Below are 22,013 nucleotides of genomic sequence, written 5' to 3'. Positions count from 1 at the left end.
GCTAATAGCTAAATAAGCCAACAGTTCATACTTGGACCTGACAATGTAACCTCTGACTCCACAAGGAATTTCATCCACACTCTTTGCCCTAAGAGTGTAAGTTCAGACACCACACTGGAGCTGACAGCATGCCTGGCTGGGCTACACCTGTTTCACAGGGACAACAGGCAAGTATTCCAAGACTTTGAACAAATGCCACTTGTGAACATTCAACCCAGAGAAAATCCATGACTGAAAATCTAATCTGAAAGTCTTTCTGTTAGGCAACGGACCCTAGATGTGATTTCCTGTAGAAAGCTGAAAAACAACTTTTAATTTTAGTTTACTTGACATTGCTGTACAGTCATCTACTCGTCTTGCTCTGTTGGCAATATTCTATACAGTTATTCCTCTCCTTAGCACTTCAGAAATTGCCAGAGGATTTAATCCTTGGCTTGTCCATAGTGCTCACTGAGGGCAGCAGGGATTCCTCCTGGGAATACTTGCTATGGCCAGTGGCAGCTGCCTGGGGAAGCAGCAGGCAAGAAAATGAACCATAACTGCATTTCCTCCAAATTTCTGGGCATAGGCCCCCTTTGCTCTCAAAAAGTTCCCTCTTTTCAAGGATCTGATCAAATTGAGGACGTTTCAATAAGATCCTAACAAAATCAGGACAAACAGTTTGTGCATTTCTGCATCTCTCAGAGGAAGGCTCTGTATTTTTAGGTCATGATCCTTGGAACATTAACAGCATGAAATCTCCAAGCATCTGAATGCTTTGAGCCAAAAAAACCCCAGAGCTAAGACCAAGAGGAATGCCACAAAGCAGCATCCATTTTAAGCTGATGCTTTATTTCCAGTCCTAGAAGCCACAGACAAAAAAGCCAAAAAAAAAAAAAAGGTAGACAAAATCCCTTCCCCAAATAAAAGCACACTGTGCATTCCCCTCTTTGCCTTCCCAAAATGGGAGCTTTAGTGCAGTGCTTGTTGTATAAGTGAGCATTTCTTCGAAGTACAAAGCAGAAATAATGACTCTGCCTGTTGCTCACTTTTGCATACAAGCAGATTAAGTGACTCACTGCAGACAGCTGACTTCTGCATGGTGGGATGTTTTGGCACATATGCCATTGGAAAGAAGAAAAGAAAAGAAAAAAAAAAAAAGGAAACAGTCACAGCACCAGTAAATGTTGGAGCAGACCATCTGCACAGATTCAGTATAGCTGTATTCTTCAGCCATTTTGTGGCATTTTTATTCTATGTGCACATTCCCAGTTGAGAATGCTTGATGTGGATTTTGACAAAGCTTTATGGCTGGTTCAGTCCTGCTCCCATTGAAGAAAAATCCCAAATCATTTCAGTGGGAGCAAAATTTAGACAATTTGGAAACTGGGGGAAAACCTTTCTCATTTAAGAAATGGTTCAAATTTTCTTTCATGCATGTGAATGTGAAACAGCTTTCATGTTACATGGTTCTTCAGGTGTTTTTATGTGAAAGAACTGGCTGAAGTGTGGACTGGACATGACAAGCACAACTGAAGTAGTCAGTGGGCATTGCCCTTCTGATTTTCCAGAGCAGGAAAACATCCTGACAAATCTGGATGTGTGGTCAGGTAGTAAATCAAGCCTGCCATAGGTATAAGCTAATGACATTTGATAGAGAATCAATCCAGCACCATTTACTCAAAAATAAAACTTATTAAACATATAGTTACAATCGTGAAACACCCCAAACACAACAAGCAAAAACATTTCTCCCTTTTCATTCACCCAGCATCTTGGGGAAGGTTTAGAGTACAGCACTCCAACATATTTTTTAAATTTTAAATGTTTAGTAGACACTGTGGACTTCAAAAATTAACTAGTTATCTGTGTTGAGTAAAAATGAATAGATAGTTTATGATCCTGGACACGCTCTTTCAAATAAACCAGCACATCATTTGCAGGAGTGCTTACTTAAACATATCCCTACTGATTTTTATCTGTTATTTGGAAACATCCACAGGCCACAAACACTTGTAGACACTATCTGTACTGAACAAATCTTCTAATTACCTGGCAGAGACACACCCAAGGAAAAGCCACACAGCAGAAACAACTCCACACAACACAGTAATGCAGAGCAGTGCAAAGGTCTCCCACATCCCCATACAGTCATCACACCCATAAAACAATACTGACCCTTCATGGCTCATGCTCATTGCACAAAAATGCTATTTTTGCTTAATTCTAATGGTGTAAAAAAAACATAACCACACCAAACCAAGCTCTATTATTTTGCATAATATGTATCTATTATATATATATATATATATATATAATATTTGCAAAATGCCAGTTTCATTTCCTGCAGTAGCCTAGCACACAGATCTGCTTGTGCTACACTTTTGGAGGCCAGGGTTCTCTGAGAGTCTTTACTCTTTACTTCACCAGACAACAGCACGGTGGGGCTCAATAGATTGTCAGTACATCACAAATTAAATTGAGGATTGAGCTTAATAAATGTTTGACTCAACTGGAACAAACCTTACTAAGCTAGTAAAGCTTGCCTGTATGCAGTTTAGGTCAGATCATTTCAAATCCACAACTCACATCCTAGTTTAACACATCCTAAGAATATAAAACATTTAAAATTGACCTATTGCCATCAAATATTTACTTTTTAGCAATCCTTCTTTTCCAGAAGAAAAATGGCTTGTTGGAAAGTTTTTCAGCTACCTCTTGAGAGCTGACTGTACCTTGCTCTTCAGGGAGTTGGAATGACTGCCACAGAACTGTCAGCTTGCCCAGCTAACGTGTGTGAATTCAACATTCACTGGAAATAGGAGCAGGTATCATTAGCTCTGTCTGGATTTAGTTTGGGGCTGTGGTGATGCTCACTACAGAAGGAGCAGTGTTGCTATCTGATATTCCTGCCCTGGGGCTGCTTGTTGCAACCCCAGAGCACAGTGGTGGAAAAGTTCATGTGATTGTTTGCCATCTGCTCAGTGCAAAGTCAGCTGGCTTCATTTAAAGAGCCCTTATTGTCAGCCAGAGGCAAATGCTCCCTGGCTGTCTCTGCAGGGCTGTGCCAAAGCTGCTCATGTCAGGCTTGTAACCAGCCTGCAGTTACGTTTTTGACCTTCCCTTGAGCCAAGGCTGACAAAGATAAAAACTAAACTCTCCTGGATGAGCCTATCCAAAAGCAGAATGCAGTTCTGAGCTACCTGGCTTGAGGCAGAATTCTAGCCCACCATTCCCAAACAACACAGGGCCTGCAGAATTATTAAACATCCAAACACCTGAACATGTAAAGACCATAGTGAGAAATCCAATGAGCTGCTACTACAGCTTCAATTGCTAGATCACTGTAGTTAAGGAGGTTTTCTTCTCAACAGATGTTGCTTAATTACCAGTGTGTTATCATGCTGTAAAGCAATTCATTCATGCTTATTTAAGAAGCTCTGTCAAATACATACCATAAAACAAAATTAAAGGCAGCTGAAGTCAGAACCAGTTTGGTATTAGCACAAGTCTAATTTTGCTAAGTGGCTGTTGCACATCTAATTACAAAAATCAATAGAAAAACTGGCATGCACTATAAAAGAACAGCTGCTCAATCCTGCACACTGTAATGTGATTATTTGTGAAGCATTCAAAAGGCATAGATCTAATCCAGGGTCACCTGGCTAAAACAGCCGTATTAGATCTTAAAACCTATCAGTCAGTGGAACGACCATTGTTGCAGAAAAGGAAACCAACTTCACATTGCAAACTGTGCCTGGTGAGGATCCTTTTGTCTTGTGGAATTACTGGCATATAATTCCTTCATTTTGTGTTGCTTCTATACTGTATATTTGCACCAGTATTTCTGCCACGGTATAAAAGTAGTTTTACCCTACCACACTGTCACTTCTCTACCACCTCTGTGTCACAGGTTGTCAGTACAAAAAAATAGCCAAGTGGGTCATGAGTTTCTCCCTCCATGAGCCTCAGCAATGGAGCTGGGTATGGAATTGATTTTCATGTCCTCTAACTTTTTTTTAATCACATCAGGACATTTTTACTCAAAACCTGTGACAGAACTATAATCTTCATAAAAGAATAATTCCAGATGTTTCATTCAGACATTTCTGGTATCTTATATTTTAATTTACAGACACTAAAATTACAGTGAAATTAGAACAGCCAAAAAACTAAGCTTAGAAAATGTAACCTTTGATCATATGCCCTTTTCCCCCCATTTTCTCCTAGGAAAACTTGTCAAATTCACTTACCTCACAAAAACTCAAGTTTTTGAAAAACTTTCTTGCTAGGAGAAATACATTTAGTGTACAAACTCTACCCAGTTCTACTTATCATGTAAACCAGGAATCAAGACTGAAAACAATCAGCCTGAAAACTAAACCAGATGAGAACCCACTAACAGGCAATTCTCTGACTTCAGACTTTTCACCAGTAACAGTAAAGCAAGAATATATAAATTCTTGAGCTTGTTACAGCTCTGCCATTGTTTAAGAACTTCCTGCACTTGGCAACTTACCTTTGTTGGATTTTGGTAGTTCACATGAGCCGCTTCCAATCTTTCGCTTTTTCCTCGAGACAGCTGAATTTTTCCTGTCAAAGGTAATAGGACTGTATTGAGGGAGGCTGTTGAATTTCTTTGCAAATTCTTCTTCCAATTTTGCTATGCTAAATGGGAAACAAAACCATTCAAATTAAACGTAACTCTTTCTGGAGAAAAAAATATATTGTTTAAGATTATGTGTGTAAACACATACACCCTTCTACACAGAGAGGGGAAAATCAGGTAAGTACACACACTGTAAATATCAAACCACTATATACTAATCCAACTTTGGAATGAGAATGCACATTTCTGCTTCTGCATTTGTAACTGCAAATTGATTACTGTAGTAGCATATGTTAAAACTAGGAAAAAAACAATCAATGTCATACTGGTGACATTTAGCTCCCTTTGCTGCACAGATTTGTACAAGAGATTTGTGTGTTCTGTGAGGGGAATGAACAAAGACAGTAAAAACAATAAATAAACCAATAAAATAACTTCACATAGAAGTTCTTACACCAGAATGAAAACAGCATTTCAAACCAGAAGAAGAATGTCAAACTAATCAATCCTCTGTGGCTATTCTGAAACATGAAGCTTTGGGGTGGGAATTAGTTTTGCATTTGTTCTGGGTGATTAGATTTTCTCCTCTTGTATTTCATTTGCTGTGAAATGAAAAATGTAACTAGCTTATGCTTTCATGAAAGCAAACATGCCTCATACTGCAGCTTAACCTGAATGACTGTCAGCGGATTAACTACAACTCAAGAAATCCACAGACAAGGTATGATTGTTCCTAATAAGAAGAAAACAAAGCACTCAAAAGAGGATAGCACAGCATTTCCAGCTGTAATGACTACACTGGCTTGCATAAGCACTCTGCTCCTGCAAATTTTTGCATCCAGGCAGAAGTAGAAATTGCGTTTTAGTTAAAGGCAAGCACACAGTTAGGCAGGTTATAAATAGCACTGTCAATGATAGCGGAACAATGACATATTTCACTTGTTTTTAATTCTCCTTTCTATGAAAAACCTCGACTTGACAGAAGTTGGCATGACTGTTGGAAGGATGGCCCTTATACACTTGGAAGTATCACAAGAAACACAGTACTTCTCTATACTTTCTGAAGCAGCACTTCAAACAAATTGCATTTTGAAAGCATTGTTACACAGAAGGATACATAATTTTTTTCTCCTTAATTATTACTTGTCTCAGGAAGCAATTTACTACCTTAAAATACAGCCTTGGCTCTTTGCAGACCAGGTGCACGCTGAGATTTGTTGGTTTGCGCACACATTTTATTTTGGTTTTCAATCACAAAGGTCTCTGACATCAGTAGTGCTTGGTACTGCTCCCTTTTTCTCTTCCACACAGATGCTCCCTGACAATCACAAAACCATCTTCTGCTCTGACTCAGCTCCTCTCCCACCTGCCTCACCTCCTGCCCGGAGGGCATGCGAGGGGCTGCAGCTCTAATTGGGAAGGCCAAACCTCATTTGACAGCAGGTGAGATGAGCTGCCTTCCTGGCTAGGAATTTATAACTTGTGTGCTGCTATCTCTGTGTCAGTGATTAATTATTTAAATAAATAAAAAATCATTCACACTGTTGTGAATTTTAAGAGCCTGGTGTAGCTGAGCTGAGGTGTTCATGGTGCACAGCCTAGTCCTGCCAGGAGATACAAGCAGGTAGAGCCCTGCTTAGCAAAGGAGTGGGCATGGGGAAAGCACATCTGACCTGGAATATCAGGGAAATGCTGATGGGGAAGGTAAGAGCACACAGGGAAAATGATGAAAACGATGCCATTCTGTAGGGGTGAACACCCTTCCACCAACACATGTACAAAATGAGGCTGAAATGTGATGCTGAAGGGAGCAGAGGGAGTTAAGTAGAGATAAAACCAGCTCTTCAAGTAGCCAGAAGATCAGGTCATGAAATGGAATATGGGATACCTTCTCCAGCACTTATGCTTCACACATTTGTAATTCTGCCTTTACGGAGTTCACTAAATAATATTCTTTAGTGAGGCAACTGAAGAAAGATGAAAGATTGGAAAATATGTATTTTCTCATTCAGCCAGCTCAATGAGGGTAGCATTGAATGAATGATTTAGGCAATTTTCCTAGGTACCCGTTGAATAAATAATTTACAACAACTTTCTTTTATGCTGTAAGATGTGATCAGTTTTCCCACCAGTATGTGGGAAAATTTTTCAATCTTTCAACTTAAAGTATTTCCAAAACTTATACAAAGCTCTAAAAATACAGTGCTCCACTTTTTCTTAACTATTTTTTCTTAACTATTCCAATAAACAATATTTGGGGATTCCCACTGATTTAATATGTTTGCTGAGAGTGAGCTGCAATTAGATGTCACATAAACTAGGTTGTGAAAAGGGTACTGCAAACCTGCAAAACCAAACATATTATAATTTTAAGCATGAAATATGGAAAAACTCCCCCTTTTAAATACATTTTCCCATCTGCAAGAATTTGCAAGTATGAATGACTACCCAGATTTAACTACTGTGCCTACAGCTAAATAAACCTGTAATATTCTGACAAAAATTATTACTTGTATATTAGAAAAGTAATTCTGTGGATTCTTGCTATATTTTAATGTATCTATGCTCATTAATTATTTTTAAGATATATTTAATTTCATAATGGTGGACATAAACAGTTTAAATATCTTTTCTCTACAATAGAAAAATGACATATTTATCATCATTATTTGCCAATATAAGAACATTGTTTACTATTCCTCTGTAAGCAATCTCTCCAAGTGGAGAAAGAGATCTATTCTTTCTAGTCTAATCTGGTTTATGATGATTGAACACCTACACAGAACTTTAAATAGTGCTTGCAAAGTACTCTGAGAACCTAAGTAACCCTCTTCATTACTTTTTGAGCAGGTAAATACTGTGTGGTTTATTTAGCACTGAGCAAATAACACCATTCAAATTCACTTACAGTGGTGTAAACCAGGAAAGATCTCAAAGAAATTACTTTGCTATATAAATGATGGGTATTTAGAGCATGACTCAGTCCCACAGAGTTTTTCATTTTTGGAATTGGGATTATTTGTGTGTTAGATGCAGATAATTTAGCTGCAGTGAGAAGGACTCAAATTATTAGGCTGAGCTAACTAAAACATCAAACAATGTTAAGCCACAACTTACCCAAAAACAAACTCTTCCTTTGGCTTAGTCTTTTTCAGTTTTTTGTTCCCACTTGTCCCACTTGGGGAAAAGGCCCAGATTTCTTCATTCCAGCATCCTTCATGATCTGAGGAGTTACCTTTTCCTGAGCTTCTTTTTCCTGTGATGAAGGCAGAAAATTGTTTCTCATCTTTAGAAAAAAGTTCTAAAACAAAGTAGTCTCAGAAGAAACTTGTGTACCCAGTCACAATGGCAATTGATGGAGCCTGACCTTTAAGGCAGTTACAAAATATTTTTCATTTTAAACTGGGCAATGATAATATTGACAACTATTCTGTATGCCCTGTCCTGTCTTTTCCTGGACTGTCTTAAAAGGTGGGATCTCTTAAGGTATAAAGAAGAAAAAGATTTAGAGCTGTACAGTAATAAACTTCCCTAAATTACAAACATATTTTTTTTTTCTTTTCTAATTGTTCTAATTACACATATAAATCTACCAGTTGGAAAAATACACTTCCAGACATTTCACTGAAAGCTTCCAGATATTATCTCAAATTTGTCCTTCCACAAGGTAAAAGGTTCTCACTTACTGCCTACAGCAAAACTAACCAAAGCAAAACCAGAATACATTTGCTTTTTGCAGGATTGAGAACTGTGCTCACAACCACAAGAGTTGTTTATATAGAAACAAGGTAATTGTTTGGGGTTACGTACATCACAAGTCCCACACACATCTATCAACAGGCTGACAAATTAAACAACAAAGCCTTTGGTCAAGAAGTTAAAACTCAGATCAAGAAAGATGAAAATAGACCAGTCTTGAGGTAAGCAGGAACACAGATTGCAAGACTTCAAAAGACTTGCCCTGGAACATGGAGTCCAGTCACTCTACCTGTCCCTAGCATCTCAGACACAACATTCCCACTGCACACTGCTCAAACTCCAGCTTCAACATGGATTTTTGCTTTTCCTCCCACTCCAGGCAAGCTTCTGCAGTTCATGCTGTAAACAAAACACTCAAAGCCACCCACCTCTGTCCACATTAGCGCGCAGAGATGTGAGCATGCCCTCTGACACCAGAGTTTTATAAAGAGCACCTTTGCAAGATCTCTCCGATTTCCTGGAGCCACAGGTTTCTATCTTTTTAACACAGTCACTGTCCTCAGTTTTGACCTGTTCTGGTAAGCTTTGGGGTACCACCTCCTCTGTTGGGGTCAGTGGTTCCACTTTCATGTTCTCAGAAACCTCACACGGCACTTCCTTGCCCGCTTCAATACTAAGGAAATCGGGAGGCTTGGATTCTTTGGTGGTCTCCATTGGTTTCTCCTTTGACGTTTTCTTTTCTTTCGATTTCACTTTTTTCTTTGGTGATTTTGTATCCAACGTGCTTCCCTTCACGTTTGAGACGGGGCGGGTTTTTTTGCGGGGCGTATCCCCGAGTCTCTCAGCACCCCAGTCCCCCTTGGCCACGGCTTCAATTGTGTACATCACACTTTCAATGTCCGACTCGGAGGACTGCCTCTTTTTACAAGATTTTTTAGGGGTGGATTTTTCATTTGTGTGCCGGTCCAGCTTATTTTTTTTCTTTTTCTTCTTTATCTTTTCTGGCTTTAGGCCAAGGATAGTCATATCACTCATGAAAAGCTCTGGAGAACGGCACACGTGATCCTTTGTGTTATCCTTTCTCTCAAAAGGACTGTTTTCCATTGCAAGACTGGTAAAGTCTCTGCATTTTGCAGTTTCTGATTCCTCAGCTTTTGTTTCATCTGGATTTTGCATTTTTTCTATTTCTGATTGTTCTACTTTTCCATTACTGGAATCTTTTGCTGTTGTTTTCTCCAGTTCTACTTCCATGTCCTCTGAAACTTCCCCTTCCTCATCTTCCAGTGCTTCCACTTTTGTTTTCCCAGGTTCTTTCACTTTTACTCCTTCTGAAGCAAGGCACATCTAAAATAAGTTTAAAAACAGTCCCATGAAACAAACATCAACTTGCTAACATTACTTACATATACTAACAGGAGAATTTACCAGGGAATCTTTCTGGCATTTTAGTTTAGGAAAGCAAACTTGCTCCAGAAGCAGGCTGAAGACATGCTGAAACTGATGCAGTGGGATGAGGACTAAGTGCTAGAATAAGGCTGGTAAGGTTCATTGCTCTAAGAGAAAAAGACTCCAACTGATCTCAGTGGTGTTTCTTTTAAGGCTCTTTATATCATCTGGAAACCCACTGCTAGATAGATTTTCAGAATATCTGAAATGCAACAGAACAGATTATCTCTGACTATGCCACAGACAGTCTACTTGGAATCTCACATCCGTTCCCACCTTAACTTTCATATGTCCCTAATACAATTCCTTTCTGTTTTCCAAATGGCCTTGAAGGAGGGAGGGAAAAAATGTTTACTGAATCTCCCTGAGATTATTTTATTTTACTTGAATGCAAGAAATAATTTGAAAGGTAGTAAAAAAGGCCTCCCAAATCTTTCTTCTCATGTCACAGATTTATTTTGCAAAGAACTGCAAAGCAGCAATGGTTGCCATGGTTATCTCCTCCTGGAGATAACACTAATGGAAACCAAAATCCTTATACTATCTGGGGAACATCGATATTCAGAAAAAGAGCTGTCAGAAGGTCCTCAACATGTCATGTTCCTGCAGCACTGACTTAGGGAATCCTCTCTGTTTTGGATCACCTGTAAGCTACGTGGACACATCTACAGAAGGTAGTCCTTCCCTTGGGAAGACATGCTTTGTTCTTACTGTTCTCTCTCAAAGCCCCCAAGCTGAATTCCCAGTGCAGTTTGTTTTTAGAACAAATGTCAACCAGTCACCTGGAGCAAAACCAGATGGAAGAGGCTTGCATAGAACCAGGCATCAGAAGGTTCCTGCAGCTCAGCCATGTGGTCAGTATGGATGGACCTCCTCAAGACACCTGAGCTCTCTCTTTAGGTCCATTTTAGATTTCTCAAATTGGCAACTTTTTTTTCCTTGCAAACTCTCTTATACCGATTTATGTAAGAACATAACACCAACAATTGGGATGTTTTTGTAGCAGATTTCCAAAATTCTTGCTGCACAAGGTAGAAATGACTGATCTGGTTCAGGACAAGCCAGGCTGAGCACTGTAAAGCACCACAGCTTGGGCAACACACAGGATCTATTGGGAAGCAGGTTAGACTAGGCAAAGGAGAACTCCACACCTGTGCTGACCTGGGTTCCTGGTACAAAGGTACTTCTGTGACTTTTTTACTACACTGCAATGTCAAGCACAGCCTGTGATTTTCAGAAGCTAAAGCTCAATATTTAAGATGGAGCTCACTGGACTGAGAATATTTTGTCAATTCAACATACACCCCATAGCCCCATAGCCAATGAATTTTTTCCTTTTATACATTTGCTTCTTCTGCAATAACCAGCAGTACAGAGCTATAAATGTGGCTACAAAAAAAAATGGCATCTGTCTTATCAGAAAATAAACTTGTAATTAAACAATCTTCAAGACTGGGAAAGTTTAAAAAAAGTGTTTAGAAACAAAAAAGGCAAAATTTCAATATAGTGCCATTGGTTTAAACTGCTCCCAGAAGGAAGATCTGCTGAGAGTATCATAGCAGAACTTCTAGAGAAGTTACTGACCTGTTAGTTCACCTGAAAAATAAAATAGGCATGAAAAGCAAAAACAAATGAAAGCAGCTGTTTCATGTTTAATGACCATTAACATGAATTTGTAGTGGCAATGCCCAAATTTGATAACACAGTCATCCTGTCCTCTCTCTCAACTATTTGTGTCCCTCAGCTAAACCCTAAAACCTCAAAGCCTAAACTAAGAAACTGAATCAAGTTCAACTGCAACCAAGTCCCTTTGCCACTTTGCAGCTGCATCATACTCTTAGAAACCTCTATTTTGACTTGTGGCATCTGAGCCATAGTAATTTATGGCTCTATAAGCAGCAGAGCAATAACTGTATCACTGTTCTGCCTTGCAGACTTTGGCAATCAATAACTTTATTTCTCCACCCCACTGCACCTGGGGCAATTAGTCACCAGTGGTTTAGTATTACCTCTGCCAGCTGAAATAATGCTGATGTTCCACACTGTTTCGTTAAATCAGAAGGCCCTGAATGGGATGTACTTGAAGAAATCTATGGAGAAAAAGATCAACACAAATAAAACATTCTTTGATCACTACCAGTTCTTTTATGTTTATGACACAGCTTTTCAACAGATTGTTTCCCCCTTCCCAAAATTCATTCATAAGATTATATACTAAAAGGAAGTGTAGACCTGTGCATGCTGGTATGAATAAAAGCCCACTCCAACACTGCTCTGGTGGATAATGCCACTGTATGCTAAATAATACTTGCAGATTTGGGGTTTTTCTTGTCAGGACTCCCTTTGAGGAACAGGATGAACTGAAACACATGTTCTCTCACACAGGAACAGACTCCAGCTTTAAGCAACAATCTACACCAGCATGCAATCCAGCTGGTGGTGTTTTTAAAGGCTTAGCAAGACACTGGATTCCAAAATTTTTAATTCTTTCATTTCATTATCATAGGTTAAAGAGGCTATTTCTTTCAGGTTATGGTATTGCCTTTTAGTGTCCTATAGGACTCATATAAAAGAGATGCTCTGAACCCAAAGTTAAACAGAAGCCCTCAAGCCTTTGGTAATCTTTAGTACTCCTCAGAATAAAAGGAGGTTGTCATGCAAGCATGTAGCTGATTATCCTCCAGAATCTTTTTCCTGTATCATGGAATGATCTTCAATACTTTAGAGTGTTCGGTACCGGTTTTGAGCTAGGTGCAAGGAAATGATTTTCTAAACAAATTTAAAGTATCACTATCAGGACTGGCAATTAGTATGAAAAAAAAGTTATTTTTTTAACAACATATCCATCATTATCTCTGACCAGGCTTGTGGGTTTCTTATCTTTAGGCTGTGTAAGAAAGTGAAATTATAAGGGACTGAGGAACCAAAGTATTTACACTCTCTTGTCTCTCCCTGTCCCCACAAACTCACTTTTCATTGTTCTCAGTCAACATATAGTCAGTCGCAGAATTTGGCCTGTCACTGCCATATAGGAAATAAAAACCAACACTGTCTCTACATCTCCTGGAAGGTGCAGCTCTTCACAGCACTTCCCAAGCTCTAACCATCACATGCTGCTGACAGCCAGGTGCTGCTGGTGGTGTGACATGGCCCCTCGTGCCTCTGCACTGAAGGCTGAAGACAGAGCAAGGGACTCTGCAGAGCTGAACAGCAACAGCCTCCCAGGCTTCACAATGCAGAGTGGCTCCAACCATTTTTAGAAACTTAGAGATGCTCAGAAGATTTTAGAAAGTAATTAAACCCCCTTCTCCATTTTATTTTAATCACCATGTGTGAAATATTGTGAAGTATCAAAAAGGAAGGGATAGGGAAGAGGGGGGAAAAAAGAAGATAAAATTGTTTAATCTACATAGCAAAGAGATGAAGGAGCACCAGAGCAGTGTGGTATGATGAAGAAGACAGGCTCCTATACACCAGACACTTGCCATGCCAACAGCATGGAAACAGGAGTCCAGTCCCTCCAGTGCACAGCATGTGCAGTTTGGAGTTACAGCAGCACAGCACAGCTGTCTGCCAAATCCACTTGCAAACTGAGACACCCTCGAGGTGATTATGAACATGGCTCATTTGGGATGCCCCACACCAGGGAGTGAACTGCTATCTGAAAACTTAAGCTGAATCTCTCACATATAATTTATTTAACTATGATCCAACATTAGAGATCTCCAAAACTGGAGAAAAAAAGAAGGAAAAAATCAATAGCGCTGATGTCCTAGAAGAGCTAGAGACAGGGAGGATGTGCCTAGCACATCTGCTGTGTTTGTCCCCATCTGAATCAGAGCCTTTAACGTCCATTTTGTGTATTAAATTAGGCTTGCAGGAATCCATCTGAGCAATCACTGAGAGCTCACAGAAACCTGTCGAGCACACAACGTCACGCTGCCAGACTTAGCTTCACTTTTTCTGCCACCTGCAGTACAAACTGTGCACTCCTGTGGACAAGCATCTGTCCTTCTACTAAATTAGGGCTTCACAAGCTTCACATCACAACTTCTAATGCTGACTTCTAAAAATCAGGCTGCACATGGCAATAAGCCTTACTTCAGAACAGCACCACTCAGCCCTTCTGCTGTCCTGTTAGAGGCCATGGTAGAAACTTCTGGTGTCCCTAAATAAATACTGCCAGCCCTCCTGCTGTCCCAGAGCTGCAACAGCCAAATCCCCTTATGGATGACTGATCACAGTTAGGTGTAATCACCCTTGCCCAGGCACTGCTGGCAGCAGAGCACATAGCCACAAACTCTGCTACTGCCTGTACAGTAAGGCAGATTTTCTTCCACTCATATAAGCTCCTATAAAGCCACAGTCTTGCAAGACTATCCATAGAGCAAGACAGGAAATACTTTCATTTCAGTGCTTACAACCTCTGCCTTTTTCCTGAGAGGGACTGATCTCACCAGCAAGAATATAAGGCTAGCTGCAACTGGACAGGATCCAGAGAACCATTTTCCTTACTGAAATAGGATGTGAATTTGAAATAATAAATTAAAAACAGCACAACAAAAACCAACAAAAAAAGGGTACAAGTAATGTGCTAGCGTACTCCTTTACTTGTCTTGGAATACAGCAAGTATCTTCATCTTTCAATCATCACAAAGAATAGCATCTGGACATCAAACCTCAGAGATTTTTCAGTGAATCATCCATGTCAAAGCGAAGACCTCTACAAGGTTATATTTAAGACTCACAGAATTTCTAGGACTTTGAGGAAACCTGACCCAGAATTCTTGATTACTGCTGACAGCTGTCCATTTCAGAATTTAATACACTGCATCAACTTCCAACTCTTCATACAGATTCCTGATGACCTCAAAGTCTACTTTTCTTTTCCTATTCTCAGTCCCTGGTTAAGCAATGTCATCATTATAACTAAAGCTTTATCTTTTTAATCCTGGTATCCAGCTGCTCATTAAGACTACTATTATCTCCAATCTTTGCTGCTCTCCTGAGAGTTGTTTTTATTACCGTTATAAAACTAACTTTCCTAAAAAGAAGTGTAACTTTCTGTGCTGTCTCTAAGAAAATAAGCACATTCACAAGTGTCTAAAAGACTAGGTCCCTGGGTCCATAGCCACTGCCTACTTCTCCTGGTATGTCGTTATTTACTAATCTGTGTTTCTGGAAACATCAAATTTTATGCTAGAGCAAACCTTAAACAATCCATATTTTTTTTTGTAGAAAAGTTATACACATCATCCTCTTCTGACACTACTGGGGATAACTTTACCTCTGCCAACTGGAAGAGTGCCGACTTCCCACAGTGCTTTACTGGCTCAGGACTTGGCAACTGGGAAGTATTTGATGAGATCTAGGTTACAAATGAACAGAGGAGAAAATATTTCAGTGGCACACAGGAAAAGAGAGAAAGGGAGGGGAAAAGAGAATGGAAAATAAGAGATTAGTCAAACCAGTTAATTTTAGTTCTTTCTGGCAAAAGACCCTACTTCAGACAGGCAACCCCACCCAAGAAACACTTAACAGGTATGTAGAAAACAGGAGAATACAAGCAAATACCACATTCCTTCCTTAGATTATGCTCATGGATACTCGATGTTTGTACTGTCCACAGCTAATATTCTTTCCTGCTCTGTGTTTTATGTCTGTTTTATGTGACCAAGTGAACAAATCATACCTGTTGCTTAAAAATATGCACTATTAGCTGTTAAGGTTAAATAAAACTCTCCCAGAAGATCTGGGCAGCATATCCCATTACTTAGACATAGAAGAGGACCATCTGTCCTCATGGGCAGCTCTTGTTTCACTTTCTTTAGTTATGAAGAAGTAAGACCTATGTCTGGAGATCAAATCTAGCCTTCCAAAGAGTTGTTGGTGTGCCAGCACCTCTGGTAAGTAAATAACTACCAGTACCACTTTAGGGAGTTGCTTTTACAACCAAATTTTTTCAGACCCACTTTCCAGTACCAGCATGATGAATTCAGAAATGCAAGAATTTTCTGATTTAAGATCTTTTTTGGCATGGCATTGCATGGTAGTATTTAGCTTAGAAGCCTTTAGAAGCCTTGGGACAAAATCATCCCTTCCAATTCAAACCATTCTATGGTTCTGTGATCTTCCAGATGCAAAAATTATCATGTTTGCCTTTCTCCTTGTAATTAATTATTTCTTTTGAACTAGGGTATTTGAAGAATTTATTTTCCAATTACCTGTCAAAGAATTTATTATTATACTCCCCACTGTATCCTCCTCCACCAAAATCCAGGACATCCATTTCACTTAAAGCTATTTAAAGACAGTGAATAATACTCAAATTGCACTAATAGTAATTTTTTATATTAAACCAAAATATTTTAACATCCTAGTTTTGCTATGGGACAGTTCAGTGAACGTGCTCAGGACCCACTTGATTAAGTGATCTTGTACACTGCACTTCAACTTTTTATCTTTCTATTTTAACAAATGCTCATCTCAATGATTTTTTTTCTTCTGCATAACATGAATGTCAGAAAAAGGACAGAACAACACCCACACACACAGAATTATAACTTGAGAACACATAGGTATAGCTTGCCTTCTGATGCAGAAAGTGAGGAAAGAGTAAAGAAATCTTGACATGACAATAGGTGCACCTAACAAAATGTGAGATCTTTATAGTACTAAAAGAAAGAGTGAACACAGACACTTAATATCAGAAAAAAAAAAACACCAAACCAAAACAACTCTAACCTTTAAAGAGCCAAGAAAACAAACAGCAAGTGACACAAGCATGTAACTCATTCTGATGAAGTTACTGGCCAAACATCAGAAGGAAAAGAAGGGCTGATCAATCAGCTCTCAGTGAGATTACAGATCCCATTCCCTGTCTTAAGAACATCTCCCAGACTTAAGAATAATCAGAACCTCGAGTACTACAACCACAAAAAGCCCTTTACTTATGTAGAGGTTTAAGTGGAAGACCATGAGGATCAAGTTACAATCTTTTACTACAGTACAGATGGGATTTTAGCTATTATATTACATTTTAGTTTGCAAAAGAAGCATGGAACTACTTTTTCACTTTCCTCCTAGAACAGGCATTTAATTCCAACACAAACATTTAATAATTTCAGTATGTGGGCAAAGAGCAAATACATTTGTCTTTACCTGGGAAGATTACAGCTTTATATATAGGAGAGCTGGAAGAGAAAACACTCACTAGTTTCTGCACTCCAAATTTCAAGGTATTTTGACCAAAAGTTTTAAAGTTTTGGATTCAAACCTCAAGTTCTGCACAGAAATAAACCTTCTCAAAGTGAGTATATGGACAAAGTCATTCTGAGTGATGCTTTTTTTCTTAAATGAAAGTAACATGCTGGGTTAGAAGAAAAAAAAAAAAATCCACCTTGTTGCATACTGCATGTGTTTGTTTGTTTTTGGTTTTTTTTAATGAAAGCAGAGAAAAAGTTAGAGAAAAAAATTTAGAAAAGCTGCTGAAAGCAAAGAGTTTGTTGGTTGTGGATTTGTTTTATTTTTAAGATGGTTGAACTAGCAATTCTTTTGCCTCCATACCCCAGAAGCCTTTTTTTTTAATAATGAATAAGAGTTTAGGACAGTAAATGCAAGAGGTGCTCATCTTTCCTCTCAAGGAAGCAATCACCACCATCTGTTCACATTTGCCAAACACAGATGCAGTAAGACCAGGGGAGCATTGGGTCCCATCTGCTCTGCATCCCTCTCATGGCGAGGAAGGGGGCAGTGAGCAGGCAGCCTGCAAACAGCCTCTGCCCCAAGGAACACAGCCCAGAAATCACAGCCTCTCCACAAAGGTTCAAACCACCAGGACAAAAGTAGGGCCAACTACTTGCAAGGTCAGAAGCATGAGAAAGCCAAAAGCGTAACTTGATGACAATATGAACTTCAAAAAGCTCTTAGGAGGATGTCACATCATCTTTGAAGACCTCCAAGGCATCTGCCTGTGCACCCACAGGACCCAGTGAAGTCTTGCTCCCAGGATTTTCATCATCTGTTGTGTGTCAAGTCACTGGGCAGGCCTCATTAGGCATATCCTGAACAGCTTTAATTGGCAACTACAGCACTTGGGCTAGACAACCAGATAAAAGACTAACTGAGGCTGTAAAGACAAAAAAAAATCCCATGCTACTCTACACATAATGAGCTGTTTCTGAGTGACAGGGCACTTGTACTCTTGGGGTAAAGGTGTCTGTTTTAAATGACAAACCTACTCAATGGGATCGCTGTCTTCACAAAGAGGCACTCATACTCACCCTGCTGCAAGGGCTGCCAGGAGAAAGGCAACATATGAGGAACACCCAGCCAGAACCAAAACTGAGCTGGGATGGCTGCCAGAAGTCTCCAGGCACAGCAGACCAGAGCACACTTCACATTTCTTCACAGGTCTACTTGGCTACTGGTTAAATAACTATTTTTCTCCTTCTCTTTTTTCTTTTGTAGCACTGTACATTGCTGACAGCAGCCCACTGCAAATTGCTTGCCATAATTTAGTTCACTAAATGCAGTAATGAGTTCATATAGACACGATGCAGTAAGAAGTGGCACAGTAAGGAATAGGACTTTTGCCAGATTTCACAAAGACAGCCTGTGCAAATGAAAGCCCTTATAGCTGAAAGAGCACAAGCAGCTTTAACAGCAGGGGAGAAAGCTTAAAGAGGTTCTGTAACATGCTCAATACTTTCCCTAGGAGCAACCCAAATTAAATCATCAGGCTACAGGCTTAGAAAAAGACCATTTCTCTACTGCTATAGATAAAAAATGATGTTCCATCACTGTCATTAAGGTTTCACAGGAAGAATAACCATGGCTTAGAAGGCAGGTTTTAAAATTTTTTTTTCTCTTCTCCAGATTTCTGTCTCCAATTTCCAGCCACAGAACAAAACCAACCCCTCCACACTGCACACACATTTAAATATTTTTACAAGAAAAAGAGATTAACCCTGACTCTCAAACTGTCCTCAGTAAATCCTAATTAACTTTCTAAGCACCTCTTCTACCTAGGGTTTGAGGATTCATATGCGCACTCCAATGAGCCAAAGGAGCTCACTCAGCATAGTGGAATGCAACTCAGTGCACTGTCACATCCCCATGACAATTTTCAGGTTTGTAATTTTGTTTGTTCAATGAAGAGAGAAAACTTTAGGCTCTGTGAAATTCTGCGAGTATGGCTAAGCCAGGTTTTGTGTGATAATTTCAGAATGTTGTACTAAACACAATACATACACTGCTCAACTCTGCAGGTATCCAGAACGACTGAGATTTTTGCAACCGAGTTAGGAGATTCACTTGCAGTATATTATTATTAATTAACAAGAAATGTTCTCTAGTTTGTATCTTTTAACTTGGTTTAAAAGTCTGGCTTCAGCACATAGTTTCATCCTGTTCAATTCTACTAATTTTCTCAAATGAGCTTTGCGAATTGACTTTTAACTTTTAAAGCTGTGGTGCATATGAAAAGATACCTTCAAGATTAGAAATATTAACTCTATTGTGTCTTTTACAGGGGTGTTTGTAGCCAGGTATTTTGCAGCACCTGGATCAGTAAATTGATTTGTCTTCCTTGGCCCTCCTAAGAAAAACACCAAGGCCCATCCAAGCAAAGCTGGAAACACACAGTAGACAATGAACTAAACATTTCACAGAAGGAAGTGTGTGACACACAGAATAACAATCAGGGTATCTTTTAATCCCTTTATGTGCCTCTGCAGTATCACCAGCTCCAATCCCAGCCTTTCCAGACACACACAAAACGCACCTGTGGCTTAAATGATTCTGCAAGCAGTATCAGACTCCCCCAAATGGGCAAAAATAGTATATGTGTGGAAAGTCAGTTTACAGAGGCACATTCAACACATGGGAGGAGAAATTCCTAAAAGCAGCATTTCACAAACTCTGAATCTTCAATATGTGGAGGAAGGAGGAAAGGCTTCCTACTTATGGGAAACTGATAGGCTTGGTAAGTCACCACTTAAGGATGCTGTTAGATATCCTCATATCCTCGTGGCTGTTGTGATAAACCTCCTTTGACCTGCAAGGATTCTCCAAATGATTCCTGCCTCTAGGGCAATCACCATTCTGCCCTGCTGCAGCCTTTTCCACAGGCAGTGCAGTGTCATTTCAGAATGTGTCCTTGCTGTTTTCCTAGATGTAAATTAAAAGGCCATTTGGATAGTAAGTCTGCAGTGACCCTTTGGGTATGGAAGGCTAGGTAATGCTCACAAACCCAGTATCTCCCAGCTGGCAGAACTGGCCAACACCTCATCCAGTCACTGTTATTCACACCAGGGTTTTCTTAACACAATAGTGTCAGGAAGATACACATCTCCTGATGGGAATCTGATAAGACAGGGTGCTCAGCCATTCAGTGACAACTCTCACCGGTTCCTTGCTTCCCCCCATCCTCCCCCAGCACATTCAGCATTGTACCTCAGCAAACTGAAACAATGCAGACTCCTCCGTTTGTTTTACTGCCCCCAGGACTCCAGGCTGTGCCGAGTTGGAAGAGATCTGTCAGGAAAACAATTATGCTTGTATTACCTAACTCTTCAGTTTCAGTATCACACTTCAACATGCTAAATTTATAATGTGTCACAAAAAGATTCCTAGTACTCCAAAGTATGCAAAGGAGTCCCAACACACCCTTAGAACAAACAGTATCTGCTTTCCAGGAAACACATAAACAGGTGATCTCTGAAATGGTAATCTTGAATTATTTTTCAGAAGGAAAATCCTTCCTAGGACCTACAAAATAAGCATTTTTTGAAGGGCTTTCATTAGCCTGCTGATATGTCAAAGAAGGGTTAGCAACAAATACTTTACACTGTATTGTATTTCACAGTTCAGTGGAAGACCTGAGACTGCAGAATGGTGGTGATGACAGAGCACAAATTGCTTCTTAGCACAGAAGGTAAGCATCAACAGAAACACAATGTGTGCAGGTATTTTAAGCTACCAGATCTATCCCACACACCGAGGTAACTGCATTTCATACTGTTTAACTTGTGTCAATTAGTTTTGTTGCAAATGACCCCTCTGATTAATGTTAGACTTCACTACAAATATCAATTATTTTGCCACTGACACACATACCTACCATGCACAGGTTAGGTGCACCCTGTCTACAGGATGTTTTAACATCCTTGAAAAATAAGGCTAGCTAATTTGCATTTCTAATTACTGATCATCAGTAGGCTACTTCTAAACCATTTGTTTTAGCAGTGCAGGTGAGCTTGTTTCCTGGCACCCACTAAAAATTTTCTTCAATGGGAAAGCAAAAGCCAGAGGTCAGAAACCCATAGCAAGGGCATATCTGGCAGCACACAATTCCTGCCTACTACCACATGCATCTGGCACTTCCCTCCTTCAGCACTGTAAAATGAACTGAAACAATGAGGTGAACTGGTATTTGTCTTACTCTTTAAAAGATTCAGCAGTGAAATTCAATATAAGTCATTGCTCTACTGACAGTATAAGCACACAGAAGCATCTCAGAAATACTGGAAGATGGATGTTGAATCATTACCACAGAAGTGTCATAAGTGATACAGGAATTAACCAATTTTAAGAAGCATCTAAGTATTGCTTTTCATTGCTGGCACACCAGGCATTTCCTTTTCCTAACAAGAAAAGCCAGCAGGCTGTTCAAGAGCTTAATTACAGGTTATCTACTTCACTCTGGTCATTATCTTTAATCAGAAATAAAGGATCAGTGCTCCAATTTATTTCTAATACATTCGAAAGACTCAGATCTTAAGCTGGAATTCAAGGCCTTGTGCACTGATGTTAAAATATCCAACAGAAAAAGAAGTCCTATTTCTTGTGTGCTAGGATTGCAGTGTATCTGCTCCTGAAGTGATGATTTTTTAGGGAGGAGTAAGAAGGTGCACAAGGCAATAGGTAATAAAGACACATAAGTCAGATTCACAGCTGACGTGAATACAGGTAATAAAAAGCCCTCACTGTGACAAAATTTCTTCCCATATACACTTAATTAAAAGCTACCCAGTGTCTTGGAAAATCAGTACATATACAACTAAGTATTTCTGTGTCATCTATTATGACTATTTCAAGAAATAAGTGATGCTTGCAGAGGGCTAGAGTTCCTTGCAATCTCATTTTTGTCATGTTATATCTATGAAACCCACTAAGATTTGGATGAAACTCTTTCTTCAAAGAACAACAACACACACACCACTTCTAGCAATAATTGGAGTATGTTGACAAAAATATTGTATGCTGCAAAATTAAAGAG

General features: G+C 39.5%; 1 protein-coding gene across 11 annotated transcripts in view; it reads right to left on the bottom strand.

Annotated features, from left to right (window-relative positions):
* Positions 1 to 22,013, bottom strand: part of BBX (BBX high mobility group box domain containing) — a 151,891-nt gene that overhangs the window by 31,839 nt on the left and 98,039 nt on the right. For 9 of the 11 annotated variants that reach the window (XM_021542416.2, XM_021542421.2, XM_021542417.3 and 6 more), the window contains 6 exons: positions 20,189 to 20,269; positions 15,021 to 15,101; positions 11,743 to 11,823; positions 8,716 to 9,631; positions 7,706 to 7,844; positions 4,499 to 4,647 (listed from right to left, as the gene is read on the bottom strand). In XM_021542416.2, the coding sequence (XP_021398091.2) occupies positions 4,499 to 4,647; positions 7,706 to 7,844; positions 8,716 to 9,631; positions 11,743 to 11,823; positions 15,021 to 15,101; positions 20,189 to 20,269 (1,447 nt within the window). The remainder of the gene's footprint in view (positions 1 to 4,498; positions 4,648 to 7,705; positions 7,845 to 8,715; positions 9,632 to 11,742; positions 11,824 to 15,020; positions 15,102 to 20,188; positions 20,270 to 22,013) is intronic. The other 2 variants (XM_021542423.3, XM_021542424.3) reach the window with 2 other exon arrangements.

The sequence above is a fragment of the Lonchura striata genome, chromosome 2 (genome assembly GCF_046129695.1).
Source record: "Lonchura striata isolate bLonStr1 chromosome 2, bLonStr1.mat, whole genome shotgun sequence".
Lineage (NCBI taxonomy): Eukaryota > Metazoa > Chordata > Aves > Passeriformes > Estrildidae > Lonchura > Lonchura striata.
This window is presented reverse-complemented; position numbering and strand designations above follow the sequence as displayed.